Consider the following 17,577-nt stretch of genomic DNA (forward strand, 5'->3'; position numbering starts at 1 on the left):
ACTAAAATGTGAAGCAACTCCAAAGGAATGGAAAATGATTTGTTCATTCATTTATAAGAATGGTTCCTACTCTGGCCTCCAGGGTGTTCTAATAATAATAGGAAGAGCAGTGTCTACCAGTTTCATCAGGACAGATAGTTGGCTAAATCCTGGCTGCAAAGCCAGGTGCTATATTTTCATCTAAAGGAAGGCAATGGCTAGTGGAAAGAAATTAGTGACCATGTTAGGGAACCATCTGAGATTCAGACAGAATATAAGACAGGAGGTACTCTGGACCAGTGGCAAAAATAACTTGGTAAAGCCCATAAGAAGAGGAAAGGAGAGAAGCAAGGTACTACATCTGAGGAATGGATCATCACCCTCCATCTATAAAGAGGTTACTGAAAAGGGGTGAATTTTTATCATGTTTAAATAAACATAAGGAATTGGATTATTTAAACAACGCAAATAGCCTCCAAAGGGTCCAAAGCACTGCAATCAACTCCAGAGACCTGGTCCAACCCTGTACATTACATCCTAAACCTGTGAGTCATATGCCTTAGTACTAGACCATCAATATCAGGTCACTGTATTATATAGCCTTTTTATGTAGCTCAGCATGCCTGATAGCACATTACCAGTAAGCTAAGGTGTGTGTGTTTCAGTCTATTCCCGTCAGTGGCCTAAATCAAATGCAAAACGCTGCACTTCTGTTTAATTTTAGATTTCAAGGCCCCAAAAGATGAAGAAAATGAGAGACTAGAATTTCAAAAAGATCTCAAGAAGTTTATACGATAATCGGCTATGCCTGGATGAGACCATGGTACTGGCTAGAGAAGGGATCAGAGCCCAAGTGGAGCTGTTATTGGACAGTTAAAACATGCACCAAGGTTCACCTCTTGTAGGAAGGTGCCAGACTTACATCTGGGCACCAGGAACATTGGATATCATTCACGGAAGGCATCAGACCCTCAACTTTATTCAAGTAGTAACTTGAATGTGATGAGGTTCCTTTGCTTTGTCACTCTTCCTCCTTAATATTCAAGGGAGGCAGAGACTGTGAATTAAAAATTTTTATCTAAGCGACTGCAATAACTGCAATCAATCTATGCATGGCTCTCAAAAAGCTTTCTCCTAACCAGTGGTTGCTCCTACTGTAGAGTCTGACATTTTACAGAACAATGACAATTACAATTAGGCCTTCAAAATGGTCCTTAACCTATTATATCCCAAATCTCAATGTATTTTCAACAGAAGGAAATTCATTTTCAACAGCGATCTCATATTGTGAGAGAATATAAAATTAAAGGAAGATTTGTCTGAAGTTCTTTTTCAGTAAAAACCCTAAGCCCAGTAGGACAGCAAACTCAAGGTTTTGAGTGTGACTGGTTAGTCCATGGACAATTTCCCCAATCTCAGAAGAGGCCTCTAAGAGGTGGCTGAGCTGGGGGAAATTCTAAAGATTTGCAGTTCTTCCAGTGAAGCCCTGACAAACCAAATATATTTCTTACATAAAGACCAAGAGGATTTTCCCTCCTCCTGTTTTAGGATCAAATTGTTCTTTGTAAAGTGGCTACACTGGGCCTGCTGAAAGGCCCACTCAGCAGAAAATTGACAATCTCAAACCAATAGTTTGTTTTTTCTCCATCACTTTAAAGCATATAATAGGAGTACGGGGACAAAGAGTCAAAGACAAAGGATCAGTTCCTTCAAACAGAAATGCACACAGCGGTATTTAACAAGTGCAAATTATTTTCAAAAATTAACGGGGAGTATGATCAGGAAGGTGAATCATCTGCACATGCACTGAATTTGATTTCTGGAAAAACATTAAGAGGTAAAACGACCAGCTAGGCTTATAACTCAGAGGCAGAAACTTGTTTGATATGTACTAAGCTTTGATAGCCGCGTTCTCAAGGCTCTGCCCTCTCACCACTTCTAATAACTCCCCTTACTCTTATCTCAGTACAACCGAGCTGGCAAAGAGGACAGCAAAAGACCCTGGTCTGAACTCAAAAATGTTTCCCAGACCGCGCGACTTCCTCCAACAGCAGCAGGTCTAGCTCCATCTCGGTCCTCCGCAGATCCCAGACTCCATCTAGCTTTTCTAGTCTCCACCCTCCCCCTCCCCTTCGAGGCTCCACCTCCCCCGACCCTCTCCCCCAGGCGCGCCTCCCCTCTCCCGGACTTTCACAGCCACCGGGGGACATCGTCCTCTCGCTTCCTACCGCACTCCCGCCTGCTGGGCCTCGGTGCCCAGATCTCCACTGGCTGACTCCGCTTGCCCCCGGCCGGTCCGGAGCTGCGGCCAGCGGATAGTACGGCCGGCCCAGGTCCGACCCATCCTCGTGACGGTCCCGCCTCACTCACCCTCTGTCACCTCGAGCACCTTAATCTGTTCCTCGGCAGCCGCTCGCACCTCCTGCACTGGGGACAGGATTCCGGTGAGGGTATCCACCAAAGCCTCCTTCAATCCTTGTGCCACTGGACCCGGCAGCCCGGAGGCCGCACCACCCGCTGCCGCTGCCGCCATCTTTCTTCCCTTCAGCCCGCCAGCCCCGCGGCCGGGACCCGCCACTAAATGACGGCTCCCGCGCGCGGCCAATCCGCGAAGCCGCGCCTGCGCACCAGAGCAGGGCGGGAGCGAGAAGGGGGTGGGGAATGGGCCTAAGCCTCCAGAGACAGCGCCTCCTGTCGTAACGGACGAAAACCGCACCTTTTCGCGCAAGAACCACTTCACATTTATATGAAAACTGAGGTTAGGGGGATTTTCTAAAGTGGAACAGCAAGTTAGCAAACTCACTTGGAACAAACGCCATGATATAGGACTTTAAATTCATGGATCTTTCAGGTATAAGATACTTTGTTAGAAGAGAGGAAGTGAAATGGGACTGGGTGTAGAGGGCTTTGAGGAGAGAGGTCTGGGTCAGAAATAGCTATTTTAAACCAGTCTTTCCCCCCCACCCCAAACACTGAAAAAAACCGTTGGCTCACGTGAGTCTCTTCATCTCAGCCTCAAGAATTCAAAGGTAGGGAAAAAGAAACTTAAGTGGACTGGGCAGTGGAGAGTGGTCACCTGAAAAAGACCCAGTCCCTTGGCTTTCCAGCCTAGTTGAGCCCAACTTCAAAATTGTGGAGTGTCTGACCAGGAGAGGGCACCTGCGTGGGGAAGGGTATTTCCTCCAGAGTAAGTACTTGAATGACTATTTGAGAATGAATCCTATTCGCTGAGAACGTATAAATTTTTTTTCCCCAGAGAAATTGTGGCTGGACATTTAAGGAGTGAAGTTTAATATGGATATCCTCGGGCTGGTTGTAGGAAATGGTTGAAGGAATAGAGATAATGCTAAATACTGGAGCAAGTGGAGAGGATTATCCAGAGGGGTTAAAAATGCAGGGCAGAATGTAAATAAAACAATACATTTCAAATTTTAAAAAATGCACGTCAGGTTGGCAAGCACGTAGTGGCAGAGGGGTAGAATGGCATGTTTTCGGAATGGGAGGCTCTAGAGCAAGAGGAACAGGTAATTTTTAGCAAGCTGTTCAGGTTGAGTGCCTTAAAATGGTTTCTAGGAACTCTGACTCTCATTCCCAAGTGGCAGAGGAAACCAGATGGCAATTCCTAGCCTAGTTCTAAGACCATGGCTGCTAAATTGATAGTGATCTGGGGGTGTCACTTCATTTGAGTATTCTTCCTAAAGATTGACTCCTTGACTTGAGGACAGCTCCTTGACTTGAGGACATTTGTCATTTCTCATGTGAAAGGACAGGTGGGTTGTGTTACCACAATTTCATAGGGGACAGATTGCTTCTTGGACCTTGAAATTCCATAGTAGGGAATAGTAGGACTTCTTTTCCTTCTTTCCTTGTTCCATTAGAGCAGCTTCTTTTTTCCTGGGTTAATTCACTTTTACCCCTGGAAGAGAACAGGAAAGTCCAGAGGGTGGTAGATTTTCAAACATTGTGGCAGTGGATGGAGGACTCAAGAACCCTGAATTTTGGGCTGGTGAAAGATGCTATGTCCACAGCGTGCAAGTAGGGAACTCCCCGACCCCTCCTTTCCCCAACCAAAGGGTTCCAGAGCTCCTGCTTAGGATCTGAGGATCAGACATTTCCAGGGAGATGAGGTTTACCTCTTGGTTAGGCAAATGACCGCAAGCAGTCTCACCTTGCAGATCAAGGAATGGGCCACAAGATAAATGGAGACAGAAACCAGACAGAGAGGGAACTAGAGAGAACCAGTGGACAATACAGGAGATAACTTTATTGAAACGCAAATGGCATCAAACAGATGAATCTTGCTGGGAGGAGACATGCCTGATGGAACAGAGGGCCCAGATGAGAGGGGCCTCTGGCAGTGATGAAGGAAGGCCTCTTCAGCTGGCCTGGCATGGATTTAATTTTCAACCAATTTGTTACTTAAAACAAATTACTGAGGGGACAGCTCAGCTCTCTTCATGATTGTTACCGCAACTATATACAACGGTTTGCTTTCCAGGTTCAAATTTGCTTTCTCTACATTAGATATAAAAGGGGGTAGATTGAAAGAGGGGAGGGTCAAATGAGAAAAAACAAACACACAGGTACATACATATCCTGGTTTGGGGCTTTATGTCCAATAAATTAAAAAAAAACACACAAAAACCTGGTGCAAAAATTCCTCCCCACTTTCCACCTGAGGATTGCCATGCACTTGAGAAACACAGACTCCATCACATAAACAGTGCTGCCTAAAACAGGATGGGGGTGGGAGGGGGAGGGAAGGAAAGAAATCTGGTAGGGGTTGGAATTCATTAAAAAAAAAAAAAGATTGTTCTGTTACAAAAACAAAACAAAACACAAAAAACAACAACAGTAACAAAAGTCATTAAGTGGGAGGCTCCTGCACAGCAGGAGCCCAGACACTGGCTGGGATATGGGAGCTCTTGGCTTATTATCTAACATCTTCAGTCTCCAAGGAATGGGAAGGAAGCAGGAAGATCGCACAGGAGATGACCAAAGGCCCGTTATAGGCCTTCGGGGGGACCGAAGGGGTGATTTTAGTGAAATCTGTTTTACACTTGTCTTCTTCCAGCCTTAGTTCCTCCCCAGATGCTTGGTCCTAGATTTCAAGAGGCCTAGTAGTAGCACATTACTTTGTCCTCTACCCATAAGCTCCCTCACAGGGAAAACTGACAAACTTGAAACAAAACCAGTTGTCAATAGCCTCATCTACCCCATGGCCCCACCAACTAGAATCTGGAAAGATAAGAAGCTCCTCTCAGGTTTTTTTTTTTTAAAGGATTTTATTCTATCACTGTGGCTGAGTCATTCTGTACCCTAGGCCTGGTGTGGGGAAAGGAAAGGATGAGCCCAGGGATTTAGTTGTCCCTGTCGTGCATCTTCATTGTGCTTCAGCCCCTCCTGTGAGCGGAGCAGAGCATGGAGACGGGGTCTTCCTCGGGGTACTGGAGCCCTCCAGCTGCCCCGGGGAAGGAGGTTCTGGCCAGGTTTCTCAGACCCAGCAGTGCCATTTAGAACTCAACTAAAGGAGAGGGGATGTTGCTAAGAGCACAAGTTGCCATGGAAATACAAATGAGATGTTCTGACTTTTCTCATCCTATTATATAATCAGAAAAAGCCTTGGAGTAGACACAATCTAGCAGAAGAGCAGTCTGGAAGAGACCTCCAACTGCTTGCTTCAGCTACAGCCCATTCGTTTCCCAGGTAAAAATTTCAGAGCCAGGAGATTTTTCTCTGAAGATTGTGTTCAACTCAAAGAGATTCCTGCTTTCCCCCTCCCGTCTGCCCAAAGGCACATGAACCTTTTCTGTGTTAAATAAAAGGAAAAACAGAAACATAAGGAAGCATGGGAAAGGTAACTTTCAAATTAATGTAAAAGCCTGAATTACAACCTAGGACCTTATTTTTTGGTCCTAAAGCCCCTCGGTGTGGGGACTCTGCTGCTTGCCTTTCCCTTTAAAAAAGTGACTTTCACACTGTAGCGTGCATCAGAATTACCAAGAGGGTTTGTTAAAACACAAATGGCTGGGCCCTCTCCTTAGTTTCTGATTCAGTAGGTCTGAGATGGGGCCTGATAATTTCATTTTTAACAAGTTCCCAGATGTTGCCGCAGCTGCTGGTCTGGAAACATAGGATGAAAACCAGTATTCTAAGAAATGAGAGTTGAATCAAGGGACCAAGGGTCCACTTACTTCCATGACCACTCTTGTCAACAGAAAATTCTCCATGGCATAATCATTCAGAAAAATAGCCAAAACATCAAACTGGGAGGAGCCAGTATACATAGGTTTAATTTTCAACTCTAATGGTCTCTGTGCATCCTCCAAATTTCTATTGGGGTCCTCATCTTCCAGTTTACTTCTGTTTCCCAGTCTCTGGCTGGCAGTGCTTGCTTCCAGGGCTAGGCTGAGCTTGCATCTGCACACATGGATCCTCGGCAGTGGGGAGAGCCCACTTGGTGGCCCCATAGATCCCTGATCAGGTTGGTTGAGGACTCATGAATATATAAAGCTGATTCAAGTATAAAGGGCAATTATCTTCAGGCATTGGCCTTTTGGGAACACAGTGTCCCTAAGGCCATTTTATTATTTATGGCCTCTTTAGTGGAGCCATGAACCACTAGTAGCCAGAACTTGCTAGTAGTTCCTAGTCATCAAAAGAGTGTACCAGCATTAAATTAGTGTATCCATTAGCAAAACCTCTGGCTGGAAAAACACATTTCAGCCTGTCAGTGGGGTTGACTTATAGTCTGCTTATTAGCGTCACCTTAGCTAAGGCCCGAGAATAAGAAAAATAAGTATGATGAGGAGTTACATTTGGTGATCTGGATTACTTTAACACTTGAACCCTGTGTTAAACCTGTAATTAGGACAAGAACAGCTTCCTTTCCTAAACATCCTGAAATAAAGAATTCTTAGAGTCTCCTGTAGGTCTCCTGATGCTGGCTTGTAGAACCAAGTCCCACTCGGTCTGGCAAATTTCACCTATAAGCAGGGTTTCTGGATATGGGTGTCCTCTCAGGTGATGATGTGAGGTGTTTGTGAGAAAGAGCAGGCTATTGTCTTCCTACTCTTTTGGAATACCACAGAACTAGTGACCTCCAAGACTGGAAGGGAGTGTCCCTCTGAATCGTGTGACCCTCATGTCAGGGAGCTAGGAGTGGAGGCGTGGTGAGATTAGGTCCATTGGGAGTCTTGCAAACAGGAAAACCAAAAAGCCAGAAATGAAATGAAATGAAAAAAAAAATCACTATTTCTTCTGAAATCCTTAAGGAGTATGAATAGATTAGTTAGAAGGCTGGTAATTCAAGACCAAAATGTAGCATGCCAATCAGTAAGGACTTCATTGTAGGGTCTGTCCATGGACAGCAAATCTTTCTTCCCTGTCAGCCTCTAGCTTCCCAATGGTCAGACTACATGAAAAAGACGTTGGTATAAGGATTCACACAAAGACAGAGATAAGCACCGTAGAGCTGCCACAAAGCATAGATTTTTAAAAAATATTCTGAAGCCTCAGAAGTTAGGAAACAGCAACCGCAAAGTGCTCTTGAAGGCGGGGGTGGGGGTGGGTGGGTGGGAAGAGAGACACACACAGACATCAGGTCCTGTATTAGCCTCCAATTACCTAGTATTTTATTTTTAATGCCTAGGCAGGGATTGAGAAACACATACACTGGACAAAATGTGTTGTGGTCGTCTTCATCCAGAAATGAGAGGGAGTCTGCGGAGGAACCTCTCCTGGAGTCACGGCTCTCCCCAGAAGTTGATGTTGGGTATTGAACCATGTCATCTGCTAGCCCACTTTGGTGAGGAATGGAGTTGAGGGTCTGGAGAGGAAGGGGAGAGCACACATCCCAGTCCTACATAGGCTGGGTTCTTCTGAAGGTGCCCAGGGGCTGAGAAATTAGCCGTGGGTCCCAGTTTTCATTTTCGGAGGGATCCCAGAGTCTCAACTAAGAAGCAGGTGCGTAGGTAGGAGAGAATGCTGTGGATTCGCTCTTGTCATTAGTTCTAGGGCAGTAAGGGGGGAAACTCAGGTTTTCTGCTTCAGAGAAGTCTGGATGAGCACCCCAAGGGGTTATAGCACCATGAGGAGGCTCAACTTTCTGCAGTTGCCACATAAGCATGATTCCTTGGTGAGACAACAAATCCCCACAATGAGGGGCCCAAGTGTGCAACTGTAAACAGGGTCCCAGGCTCCAGAGGGAAAGCTGAGGCTGCAGTGGCACCTCATTAGATGGGAACACACTTTTTGGAGGAAAGCAGCTAGAGACCTGGGCTAAATGCAGCAGTCAACTCAGAGTAGAGGGTGGTGGGTCCCAGAAATAGAGAGTAAAATTAGTAACATGAGAGGCCTCCAGAATCAACCTGCTGAGGATCCAAGTAAAATTCATGGTGGTATCCATGGTTACCAGGGAGCCAAGAATCCCTTTGGAGGTCTGAGGCAGTTGGAATGGAGGAAGGGGTTCTCCCCTTTCCTTTTTCTCAAGTAGCCAGTAACATCCATGATAGAAGGCACTGGCTGGGCAGCACCAGAAAGTAGAGAGTTAAGGGCTCAACCACCTGATCAAGATGGCATTAAAAGTCTGAGCCTTGCCATGGGACTGGAACTAAGGACAGGGTTCAGAAGAGGCCTTGGTCCAAAGAAGGCCCATCTGGTCCTCCCTTCCTTCCAAGTTGGAACATCCAGCTCTGGGGCCTCCTCATTCTGCACAGCAGAGACCTTAAGGCAATGATATCAGCACCATCCTTGAACAAACAGCCTCTTCCCACCACAGAATTGCATATTTTACAGCTGAGTTGTTGGGGATATTCACAGCTCATGGACTTAGCAGCAAAAGCACTAACAGTCTCCAGCATAGAGGACCCTGTCATCCCTGGGAGCTACCAGATGAATGCGGAAGCTTTCTTGGGGAGCAACCTGAACCATCTGTTGGACCTAAATGGAAAGATTCTGATATGAAGAGTCAGATGCATGTACTCCTTGGTTGGGTGGGACAGAACAGTCCAGGTGAGTATGCCTGTAGATTCGGATAAGGTCTTGTGCTACATAGGAATCTGAAGAATGCACACTTGGGCCCAGGCTCATCACAGGTCTTTGATCTGTAGAGCCCTGAAACTTCATCCTCGCCAGGCAGTTCAGCCTGGATCTCATCCCACAGGGGCTTCCAGAAATGGCAGGTAGAGGACTTGTCCACTTGAGATAAGCAAGGCTCCATAGTCCTTCAGGGCCCATCTTAATGGATCCCAGATCTTCTGCCCCCCGTGTATTAGACATCTAATCAAAGGCTTCTTTTTAGCTGGCACCTTGGGTTTTGGCTACATTTCTTAGATGATCCTGAGGGTCTAGATAAGCAGAGGATGTGCACTTAATGGAGGTTAAGATTTCCTACTAGATTGTGAACACAACAGCTCAAGTCTTGCCTTTTTTGTTTTTTTAAACCTGGTGACTGGCAGACAGTAAGTACTCAGTAAGTCCTTGCTGAGTGAAAGCATATAGACTGCCAGGCCTTCGGGGCAACTTCTACTGAAGGTGGATCCCTTTAGAAGGCAGATCTTTGCCACCAAGTCAAACTCCTTGAACTTTATATTCTGACTGGGAGTATTTCATATGGATGTCCAGTCTCCTGTAAGTGAATATTTACTTGTCAAGAACACATAGTAAAGGCCAGCTACGGATTTTTGATTCAGTTGAGCAGAGTGGCTGCCATCAGAATAGTGCAATGGGGGGCCCAACAGGCCACAAGACAAAGGAATATTCCCAGTTTCCTGGTTTTCCTCCAGTCCAGTGTGGAGCTCAGAGTAGATCTTCTATCAACATGGGGTGATACACTCTCAGACTGGAGGCTGGCAGCTGAGCTCCCAGGCAGAACGTGTGCTTTCTCAAAAGGGAAGTCAAGGTTCTTTTACTACTTTTGTCTGAGCCAATGCTTCGGGTCTCCTGTAAGTCCCAAGGATGCCAAAAATAGTGGCATGGCAGGCATCTAGCTAGTGTCAATTAGATGGCATCAGATTCTCCGAAGAAAACCCACTTGGAAAAGCCAAACTAGCCCCAGGAAAAGCAACCCAAGCATTTTGTGGACATGAGAGGAAATGGAAAAAAAAAAAAGAAAGAAAAGGAAAATAAATAGGCACACGGGAGGGGAAAAAAAAGAAAACAAAAAGCGAAAATAAAAAATAAAAAAAGTAGGGTTTATTGACTCTCATGCATGTTAAATTAGAGGGTATAAGACAGAGCTAACAGTCTTTCTTTGAAGGCTGGAATGCTATTGTTGTGGTCTGGTGACTTCCGAGATAGGCAGCCATCTTGTCTTCATCCCCTAAGTCATCCAGGGATGGGCAGCACGTTCTCTACTTTGGCAACTTCTTCCTCTCTCTCCAGCGTCATCTTTTCCTTTCTTTTTTTGTGTTTTTTTAAAATATCTTTTACAGATTGATTTAAACATTTTTTTAAACCACATGCTTCTTTGTCTGGGCTCCAGCCAGATCTCTGGGGGAAGTGTTATTGGCAGTGGTGACGGAACTCGGAAGGGTCTGCGAGAAATTCTGGGGAGCTTCCACCTCCCTCAGATTTCCCCACACAGGGCTGTCTCTCCCAGAGCTGTTCGTGAGAATCAGTTAGGAACTGCTGCCGGTTTTTCTGATGTCTTCTGAACCCCTCCCCAGAAAGCCTAGGAGTTTATAATTGAGACACGAAATCAAGGGAAAAGACCCAGAATCATCTTTTCCCCAGTCATGAGAGGAGGCCAGTAAATATATCTAGGGGACACAAGTTTCCAAACTCCACCCCACCAGTCCTTACTAGGAAGTTCTCAAGGTGCAGCACCAAGAACCTGCCCTCTTCCTTCACCTCCTCCTCCCCCTCCTGTTCTCTTGAGCCAGAGAGCCAGTCCTCTGGAAGAAGAGAGGGGAGAGGAGGAGAGAACGTCGCTGATGCCAGCATTCTGCTGTCCGGGGTGACAGTGACTGCTGGACCCTCAAAGCGTGGCCTGGAGGTTGGGGTCCAGGATGGTTTCTCGATCTGGAGACTCAATGTAATTGGCAGCTTCCTGAAGTTTCAGCAGCATGGCCATCTAAAGAGGGGCAAAAGGATGGATTCATGAGAGTCGGGACTCAGGGTCCTGCCCACAGAAGGGAAACATAAAGCCATCTAGATCAGGAGTCTGATCCTTGGTTTGGAAGTGATGAAGGGCCCAGAGAGTATACAGGTGGCTCCTGAAAAAGCAGCAGTGGTTACTTCAACCCTGTCTGTAAGCATGTGTGTGTGATGCTCGGGAGTATCTCGGCTCTACGAGGTGCTGTGCTGTGATGTGGGAGGGATGTCGAAACATGAGAGCCTCTGCCTCCAAGGTGGTCACACTCAGGAGAGGACAGAAGGCCTGGACGTACCGACTAATACTGGGAGGGATGTGCGAAGTGGCCGTAAGAACGTCTGTGTGTGTCAACTTCTTCCAAAGAGATCATAGCCGAACACAGTGTCATCACGAGTCTGTCCTGCACACCCACCCTCTGCCGCAACACACAGCCTAGTGCTTCGTGTCAGGTCTAAATGCTTCAGTGTATCCAACTCCTTCCTCCTTCCCTCTTTACCTCTCTCCAGCTCCCATGCCTCTTCAAGACTGTGACCCTCCGTTTCAGCTAAGTATACCTGGCTGGTTCTCTGTTGAATCTTCTATTTACATGATTATTAACAGTCTTCCAATTTAATGGCTTGTTTTTTGTTTTTTGTTTTTTTATTTACACAGGTAACACCTGTTTTTAGCAAAGTCAAAATTTAAATTAAAATGTATTATGACTAAAGTGGAAGAATTTCTTACTTGCAACGTAAAACTGCAAGGTCACAGGAGTGGTGCACGTTAAATTTTAATACAAACTGCTTAGTTATCTTCCAAAATGGCTTTGCTAATCAACACTCCCACCAGCAGAGGATGAAGCTTGCATACACACTATTTCTGCCAATGTGAAACGGTTTTCTTCTTGTTTTGATGTTGCATTTCCACAATTATTAGAGAAGTTAAGGTTCTTTTTGTATTTTCATTGGCTATTTGCACTTCCTCTAGTCAAATGCCTGTTTGTATCCTTTGTCCATTCTTCTAATTGGAAATTTTATGGGAAGTTTTATATATTCTAGGTACCAATCCTCTTTCGGTTACAAGCCTTGCAAATATTTGCCCCTAGTTGGTCACTTGTCTCAGACTACTTTTCATAGTGGTTCATGAAATCCACTGAACCGCGGCAATCCTCAGGATAATACCAGAGTAGAGGGAGAGGTAGAGACAGAGTGTATGTGTGTCCCACTGCTCTCTTTTTTGGTTAATAGTCCTACCTGGGATCTGCCTGAGACTCAGGTCTTTACTAGAATACATCTTGCTAGCTTAAGATAGGTTGTAGGCATATGATCTTTATAACCAGGATTCTGACTGTTGAGCTCCTCACTGGCCTCATTCTAGTCCTAGCCTTGCTGATACCCTTCAGCCTCCATCAGGGTATGCATGAAAAATTCAATTCCAGGGGCGCCTGGGTGGCTCAGTCGGTTCAGCATCTGACTCTTGATTTCGGTTCAGGTCACGATCTCGGGATCGTGGGATCAAGCCCTGCAGTGGGCTCCATGCATGGTGCGGAGTCTACTTGTCCCTCTCCCTCTGCTCCTCCCCCAGCTCACGCGCGCATGTGCACGTGCTCTCTCTCTCAAATAAATAAATAAAATCTTAAAAAAAAAAGTTCAGTTCCATAATACTCTTATTTTTACCTTCGAATGGCTTCTACTCACCAGGGGGTCTGAGTCCAAAGAACTTGGGGTGCTATCTTTGACTGTCCTATCCTCGGGAGGTGAGGCAATGCTATGAGGGCCCACGGTGGGAGGGGGCAGGTGGTATAGCTTCGACTGGTCTTGTTGGGCTGATGGCCAGGGAAGAGTGTCCCGGACCCACTCCACTGGGTCCTCCCAAGCAGCTTTCTGTCCATGGACCTGGATAGAAGGGGAAATGCAGTTACTGGCAGAGGGATCCACAGATGGAGGCTTGCACATGCAGTCTCCTGATGGCCATACGCATTTCCTCCAATGGGAAGCCTTGAGACTCTGATCCCCATGAGTTGAAACTCAACTCATTTGAGTTTCCCCACAAAGGAAATAAATTGGTGTGACTAGGTAAAATGATTCTGGAGGATGATTTGGCAGACTGTGTTAAAAACTTAACATGTGCATGGGGTGCCTGGGTGGCTCAGTTGGTTAAGCATCAGATTCTTGATTTTGGCTCAGGTCATGATCTCAGGGTTGTGAGATCCAGCCTTGCATTGGCTCTGCACTGGGTGTAGAGCCTGCTTAAGATTCTCTCTCTCCCTTTGCCCTTCCACACCACTCCCCACTCTCTAAAGACAAAAACAAAAAACCCCAAAAAACAAAACAAAAAACCCAATAAAAAACACTTAGTATGTACCCATCTTACGACCCCATAATTTTAGTAGGAAGTTCTTCCTTAGTAATCATATCCTTTTTTAAATTTTTAAAAATTTTCATTTTTTTCATTTTTTTAATCTTTTTTTTTTATAAAGATTTTATTTATTTGATAGAGACACAGCGAGGGAGGGAACACAAGCAGGGGGAGTGGGAGAGGGAGAAGCAGGCTTCCCGCTGAGCAGGGAACCCGATGCGGGGCAATATCCTTTTTTTAAAGCCTTTTTTTCTTTTTCCTTTTAAGTAGGCTCCACGCCCAACGTGGGGCTTGAACTCATGACCCCAAGATCAAGAGCTGAACGCTCTACCGACTGAGCCAAAAAGGCACCCCAGTAATCCTATCTTTTAAAAGAATTTTGACTTTGTTGAAAACAGATGTTATCTGTGTAAAAACACTTTGAAATTGGAAAACTATAAATAATAATGCAAAATTTGGGGCACATGGGTGGCTCAGTTGGTTAGGCGTCTGACTTCAGCTCAGGTCATGATCCCACAGTACTGGGATAGGATCGGGCCCTGGGTCAGGCTCCCTGCTCAACAGGGAGGCTGCTTGCCCCTCTGCCCCTCCCCCTACTTGTGCTCTCTCTCTCTCTCTCTCTCTCTCTCTCTCTCTCAAATAAATAAATAAATAAAAATAATAATGCAAAAATAAATGAGATAATGATCTCTGGCACCGCCTGATAGACAGCATCTCTATAGACACTTACCACATCATCAGGGGCTATCTACTGCAATAACAAATTACTTTTATGGAAAATACATGGCCGGTAGGATCCAGACACCATATTGTAGTTCACTAGTGCTGGAATGGACGCTAGTGATCATTATGCCCTAATTCACAGGTGGAAAAAAACTGGGGAGGCTTTACTAAAATGATACCTTCCTTTTGCATAAAGTTCTTACTCTAGTTTCTAAAAATCTTTTCACATATTTCATGTCTTCAAAACAACCCAGTGATTAAGGCAGAGCAGACTTTATTATCTCCTTTCTTATATATATAGGGATGTTAAAAAAGGTTATGTAACTTGACCATTTTTATTAGTAGTTAGTAATAAGCTAAGGCTGTAACAGGGTTTTACTTAATTCTGAGCTTGATGATTTCTCTATTAGCTCTGACCTTAGAAAGGTCTGAATTTGGCACAGAGCCAGAAGGCCCAGGCCTGGAGACAGGCCCCAGAGACTGTGGTCCTATAGCCATTTGCTGAATGGTGGCTGGACACTGGGCCTTACTCTACCTCTTAGCAAAAGAACTTGACAAGTCTTCGTAGCCTCATGTCTAACACTGAAGGATGTTTCTGCTTTATTAGGTGGGACAGCCTGACCTTGGGGACTGAGTAGAGTCAGAGGGTAGGGCTCACCTTGATCCCATCCTTCGCTCCTTCCTGTAGGTAGGGAATGATGGAATTATTCCACAGGTCAATGAACCAGGTCCGGAAGTCCTCAATGCCAATGGGACAGGACAGAAAGAAGCAAGGGCCTATGGAAAAGGATGAGGCCAGTAAGATGACTGAGCACCCAGCTCTCCCCAGTCATCTGTCTCTTCTACTCCTTAATACCAGGCAGAGGGGTCTGATAACCAAAGAAGTAAAGGACATTTAGAGTCGGGCTGTCCTGAGATTGTTGTCAAGACCGATGGGAGTGGCTGCCTGGCTGGCAGCCTCATCAGCAATACCTCTTCACAAGGTGGAAGTGAGGTGAGGGAATGAGGGGAAGTTTCCCAATTCCCTTCTAAACACTTTCTTTTCCCCATTAGTTGTGGGAGAAGTGAGGGAGTGGGGCTAGCTTTCTGATGACTGAAGTGATTCACCCAAATCATGGCTCTAACTGCAGAGGGGAATGCTTGGTGAGTAATTAAGCGGTCCTGGGTCTGAAGCCATGAGGCTTGCTACCCCTTTACATGCTGAAGACTCCAGAAAGAAACGGGAACATCGCTCTGGGTGGCAAAGTAGGAAAGGCGAGCCACCTTCTGACCCCAAGGGGGAAGCTGAACCCCAGTACCGATGAGGAAGTCTGAGGTGCTGTGCTTCTCAAGGAAGGTGTGGAGATGGTACCACAGCTTGGGCACCCAGTCGAGCACCCGAAGCAGCTCTTCCTTGTTGGCATTGATGTCACTGTCCGACTCTACCAACTTCCTCCTCAGGTAACGAACCAGGAAGCCATTGGCTGGCTCCACGTTGTTGGAGAAGGTCAGCATCCTGCAGCCAGGAATGGGGAGAGGGGTCAGGGTGGCCATGTGGACATGGTCGGCATCCATCCCCTGCCAGTCCGTCCCTCCTCCCACCTGCCTCCCACTAACACCCACTGGGTTTCTTCTCAAGTAATGGCCGAGTTGACTGAACAGGCAGAGCTGATTCTCAAACCAGTGACCCTCTTCAGAGAACCATCTGACCTCAGTGACCCGGATGAGGGGGGTGTGTGGGCAGAGAACCCAAATTACAGCATCTTAGCTGCAGCTCTCTTAGTTTTATAGTTCTTTCCTCATCTCCAGGGTTCTCTTCCACCCTGTAACTGACATGGCAAATATCCCTACTCTTTCTTCCCAGCCCAGAGGCCCCGCCTAGTTCTCCTTCCTGCTATCTATTACCCCTCTGGCCAGATCCTGGGATTTAACTAGTTTACAGAACCTTAGGTAGGGTGGGAAGGTTGATCCAGGGCCACAGTTCTTACCTGAAGCTCAAGTGCAAGCCATGATTAGGTGTCATTTTTACAGGCTGATTGGTGGTACCTATGATATAAGGACTGTGGGAAGAAGGAGGAAAAAGGTTCACTTAGACTTAACACTTGCTTTCTGCTATGTACACCCAATGGAAAGCTCACGGGTTGGACTGGACCAAGGCTCTCCTTCTTCCCACTGCAGGAGTTTGGTCCTGACGCCAGCTTACCATTTGTGGTACTTGCAGGTGAGAGCCCCATTGACCAGCTCACTGATGGAGCCTGCTTCACTCAGGTCATCCAGCAGGATCACCAGTGGGACATCCCCAATTCCTGTTTCCCGGTCTATCTGGTTGGCCAGGTTGGAGAGATAGAGTTGCAGATCCTGAAATAAAAGAAGGAAGTGGCTCAGCACTCAGGAGTAGTGAGCACTTGGATCAGCCTTGGGAGGAGGGGTTTTGGAGAAGGTATGCTAGTTCTGGATTCCCCTGGAACCTTTGGTTCTTGTTTGATGCATCTGAACATTTGACTCCAGAACTACTGTGGACTGATAAACAGTGGTCCCAAAGGCTCTAAGGCAACCATCTTAAGTAGCGGCTCCTAAATCCCTGAAGGGTGAGGATCATATCCTATTTCCTAACGGGCTTTTCACTAGGTTGGTACCATGAACCACTCCAATAGATAAGCCTCCCCGTGTTGGGGCAACCCCAGAGTGTCAGGGCGTGCTTGAGAGACATCCAGATTTGGCAGGGGACAGCAGAATGTGTCACACGTAATTCTGAGTTCTTCTCCCCAGAAAGCCCAAGGTCAGAGTAATACTGAAAAGAAAGGTAGAGGGAAGGAAATAAACAAAGGGACAGGATTTTCAGGGTCGGTAGAAAGTGAGTGGTTCTTCTCCCAAACAGGTACCTGTGTCAGTGAGACTTGGGCTGGAGGAATGGGTGAGGGCAAGGCCCAGGGATGTCGTTCAGTCAATGATCAGCAAGAGGGAAAGGCGTATACCAGAGGCAAGGGGAAGTGTGGAGAAAGAAGGGAAGGGAAAAGTCTGGAAAGAAACTGGGGGCAGAGGAGGGACTAGCAAAGGGGAATGCTAAGAGGAAGGGAGGAAAGGGAACAGAAGGGGCAGGAAGGGGCCCGGGGAAGGCCTTGGGGGCTGAGGCCTGAGCAAAGGCTGGTGGGGGTGCCAGGAGGCAGCCACCTTGCAAGACTGCTGGTGCATGTTGAAGGTGCTGACGATGCCCTCGGTGACCTCGCGGCCGGAGCGCTCCACCAAGTACTCAGCCAGCCGGTTGGTCAGGTAGGTCTTGCCCGTGCCGCTGGGGCCCGAGAGGACGAGGCGCCGGTGCTTGAGCAGGAGGCTTATGTAGTGCTGCATCATCGGCTTGGGGACCAGTGTCTCGAACACCAGGCTGTCGACGCACTTCTCCTTCAGACCTGAACCCCCAGCCCCAGAGAGCATGAGCCATGACCAGGGCCCCGAGGATGGCAAGG

The 17,577-nt window shown here is 46.7% G+C and overlaps 2 protein-coding genes across 10 annotated transcripts in view; both read right to left on the reverse strand.

The window, feature by feature from the left end:
- IPO9 (importin 9) overlaps nucleotides 1-2,563 on the reverse strand; it is a 62,855-nt gene extending 60,292 nt beyond the window's left edge. Inside the window, exon 1 of one of the 3 annotated variants that reach the window (XM_045877044.3) lies at nucleotides 2,350-2,562. In XM_045877044.3, coding sequence (XP_045733000.1) covers nucleotides 2,350-2,512 — 163 coding nt within the window. In that variant the 5' untranslated portion in view covers nucleotides 2,513-2,562. Of the gene's footprint in view, nucleotides 1-2,349 lie in introns of all 3 variants that reach the window. The other 2 variants (XM_064594019.1, XM_045877046.3) reach the window with 2 other exon arrangements.
- A 5,022-nt stretch (nucleotides 2,564-7,585) lies between these two features.
- NAV1 (neuron navigator 1) overlaps nucleotides 7,586-17,577 on the reverse strand; it is a 246,046-nt gene continuing 236,054 nt past the window's right edge. For 6 of the 7 annotated variants that reach the window (XM_064594014.1, XM_064594017.1, XM_064594016.1 and 3 more), the window contains 7 exons: nucleotides 17,285-17,520; nucleotides 16,317-16,471; nucleotides 16,102-16,173; nucleotides 15,433-15,629; nucleotides 14,793-14,911; nucleotides 12,751-12,948; nucleotides 7,586-11,053 (listed from right to left, as the gene is read on the reverse strand). In XM_064594014.1, the coding sequence (XP_064450084.1) occupies nucleotides 10,958-11,053; nucleotides 12,751-12,948; nucleotides 14,793-14,911; nucleotides 15,433-15,629; nucleotides 16,102-16,173; nucleotides 16,317-16,471; nucleotides 17,285-17,520 (1,073 nt within the window). In that variant the 3' untranslated portion in view covers nucleotides 7,586-10,957. Of the gene's footprint in view, nucleotides 11,054-12,750; nucleotides 12,949-14,792; nucleotides 14,912-15,432; nucleotides 15,630-16,099; nucleotides 16,174-16,316; nucleotides 16,472-17,284; nucleotides 17,521-17,577 lie in introns of those variants that run through there. The other variant, XR_010412232.1, reaches the window with a different exon arrangement.

Source organism: Mirounga angustirostris, unplaced genomic scaffold, assembly GCF_029215605.1.
Source record: "Mirounga angustirostris isolate CCGP_5_RB_7025 unplaced genomic scaffold, mMirAng1.0.hap1 SCAF_6, whole genome shotgun sequence".
Taxonomy (NCBI): Eukaryota; Metazoa; Chordata; class Mammalia; order Carnivora; family Phocidae; genus Mirounga; species Mirounga angustirostris.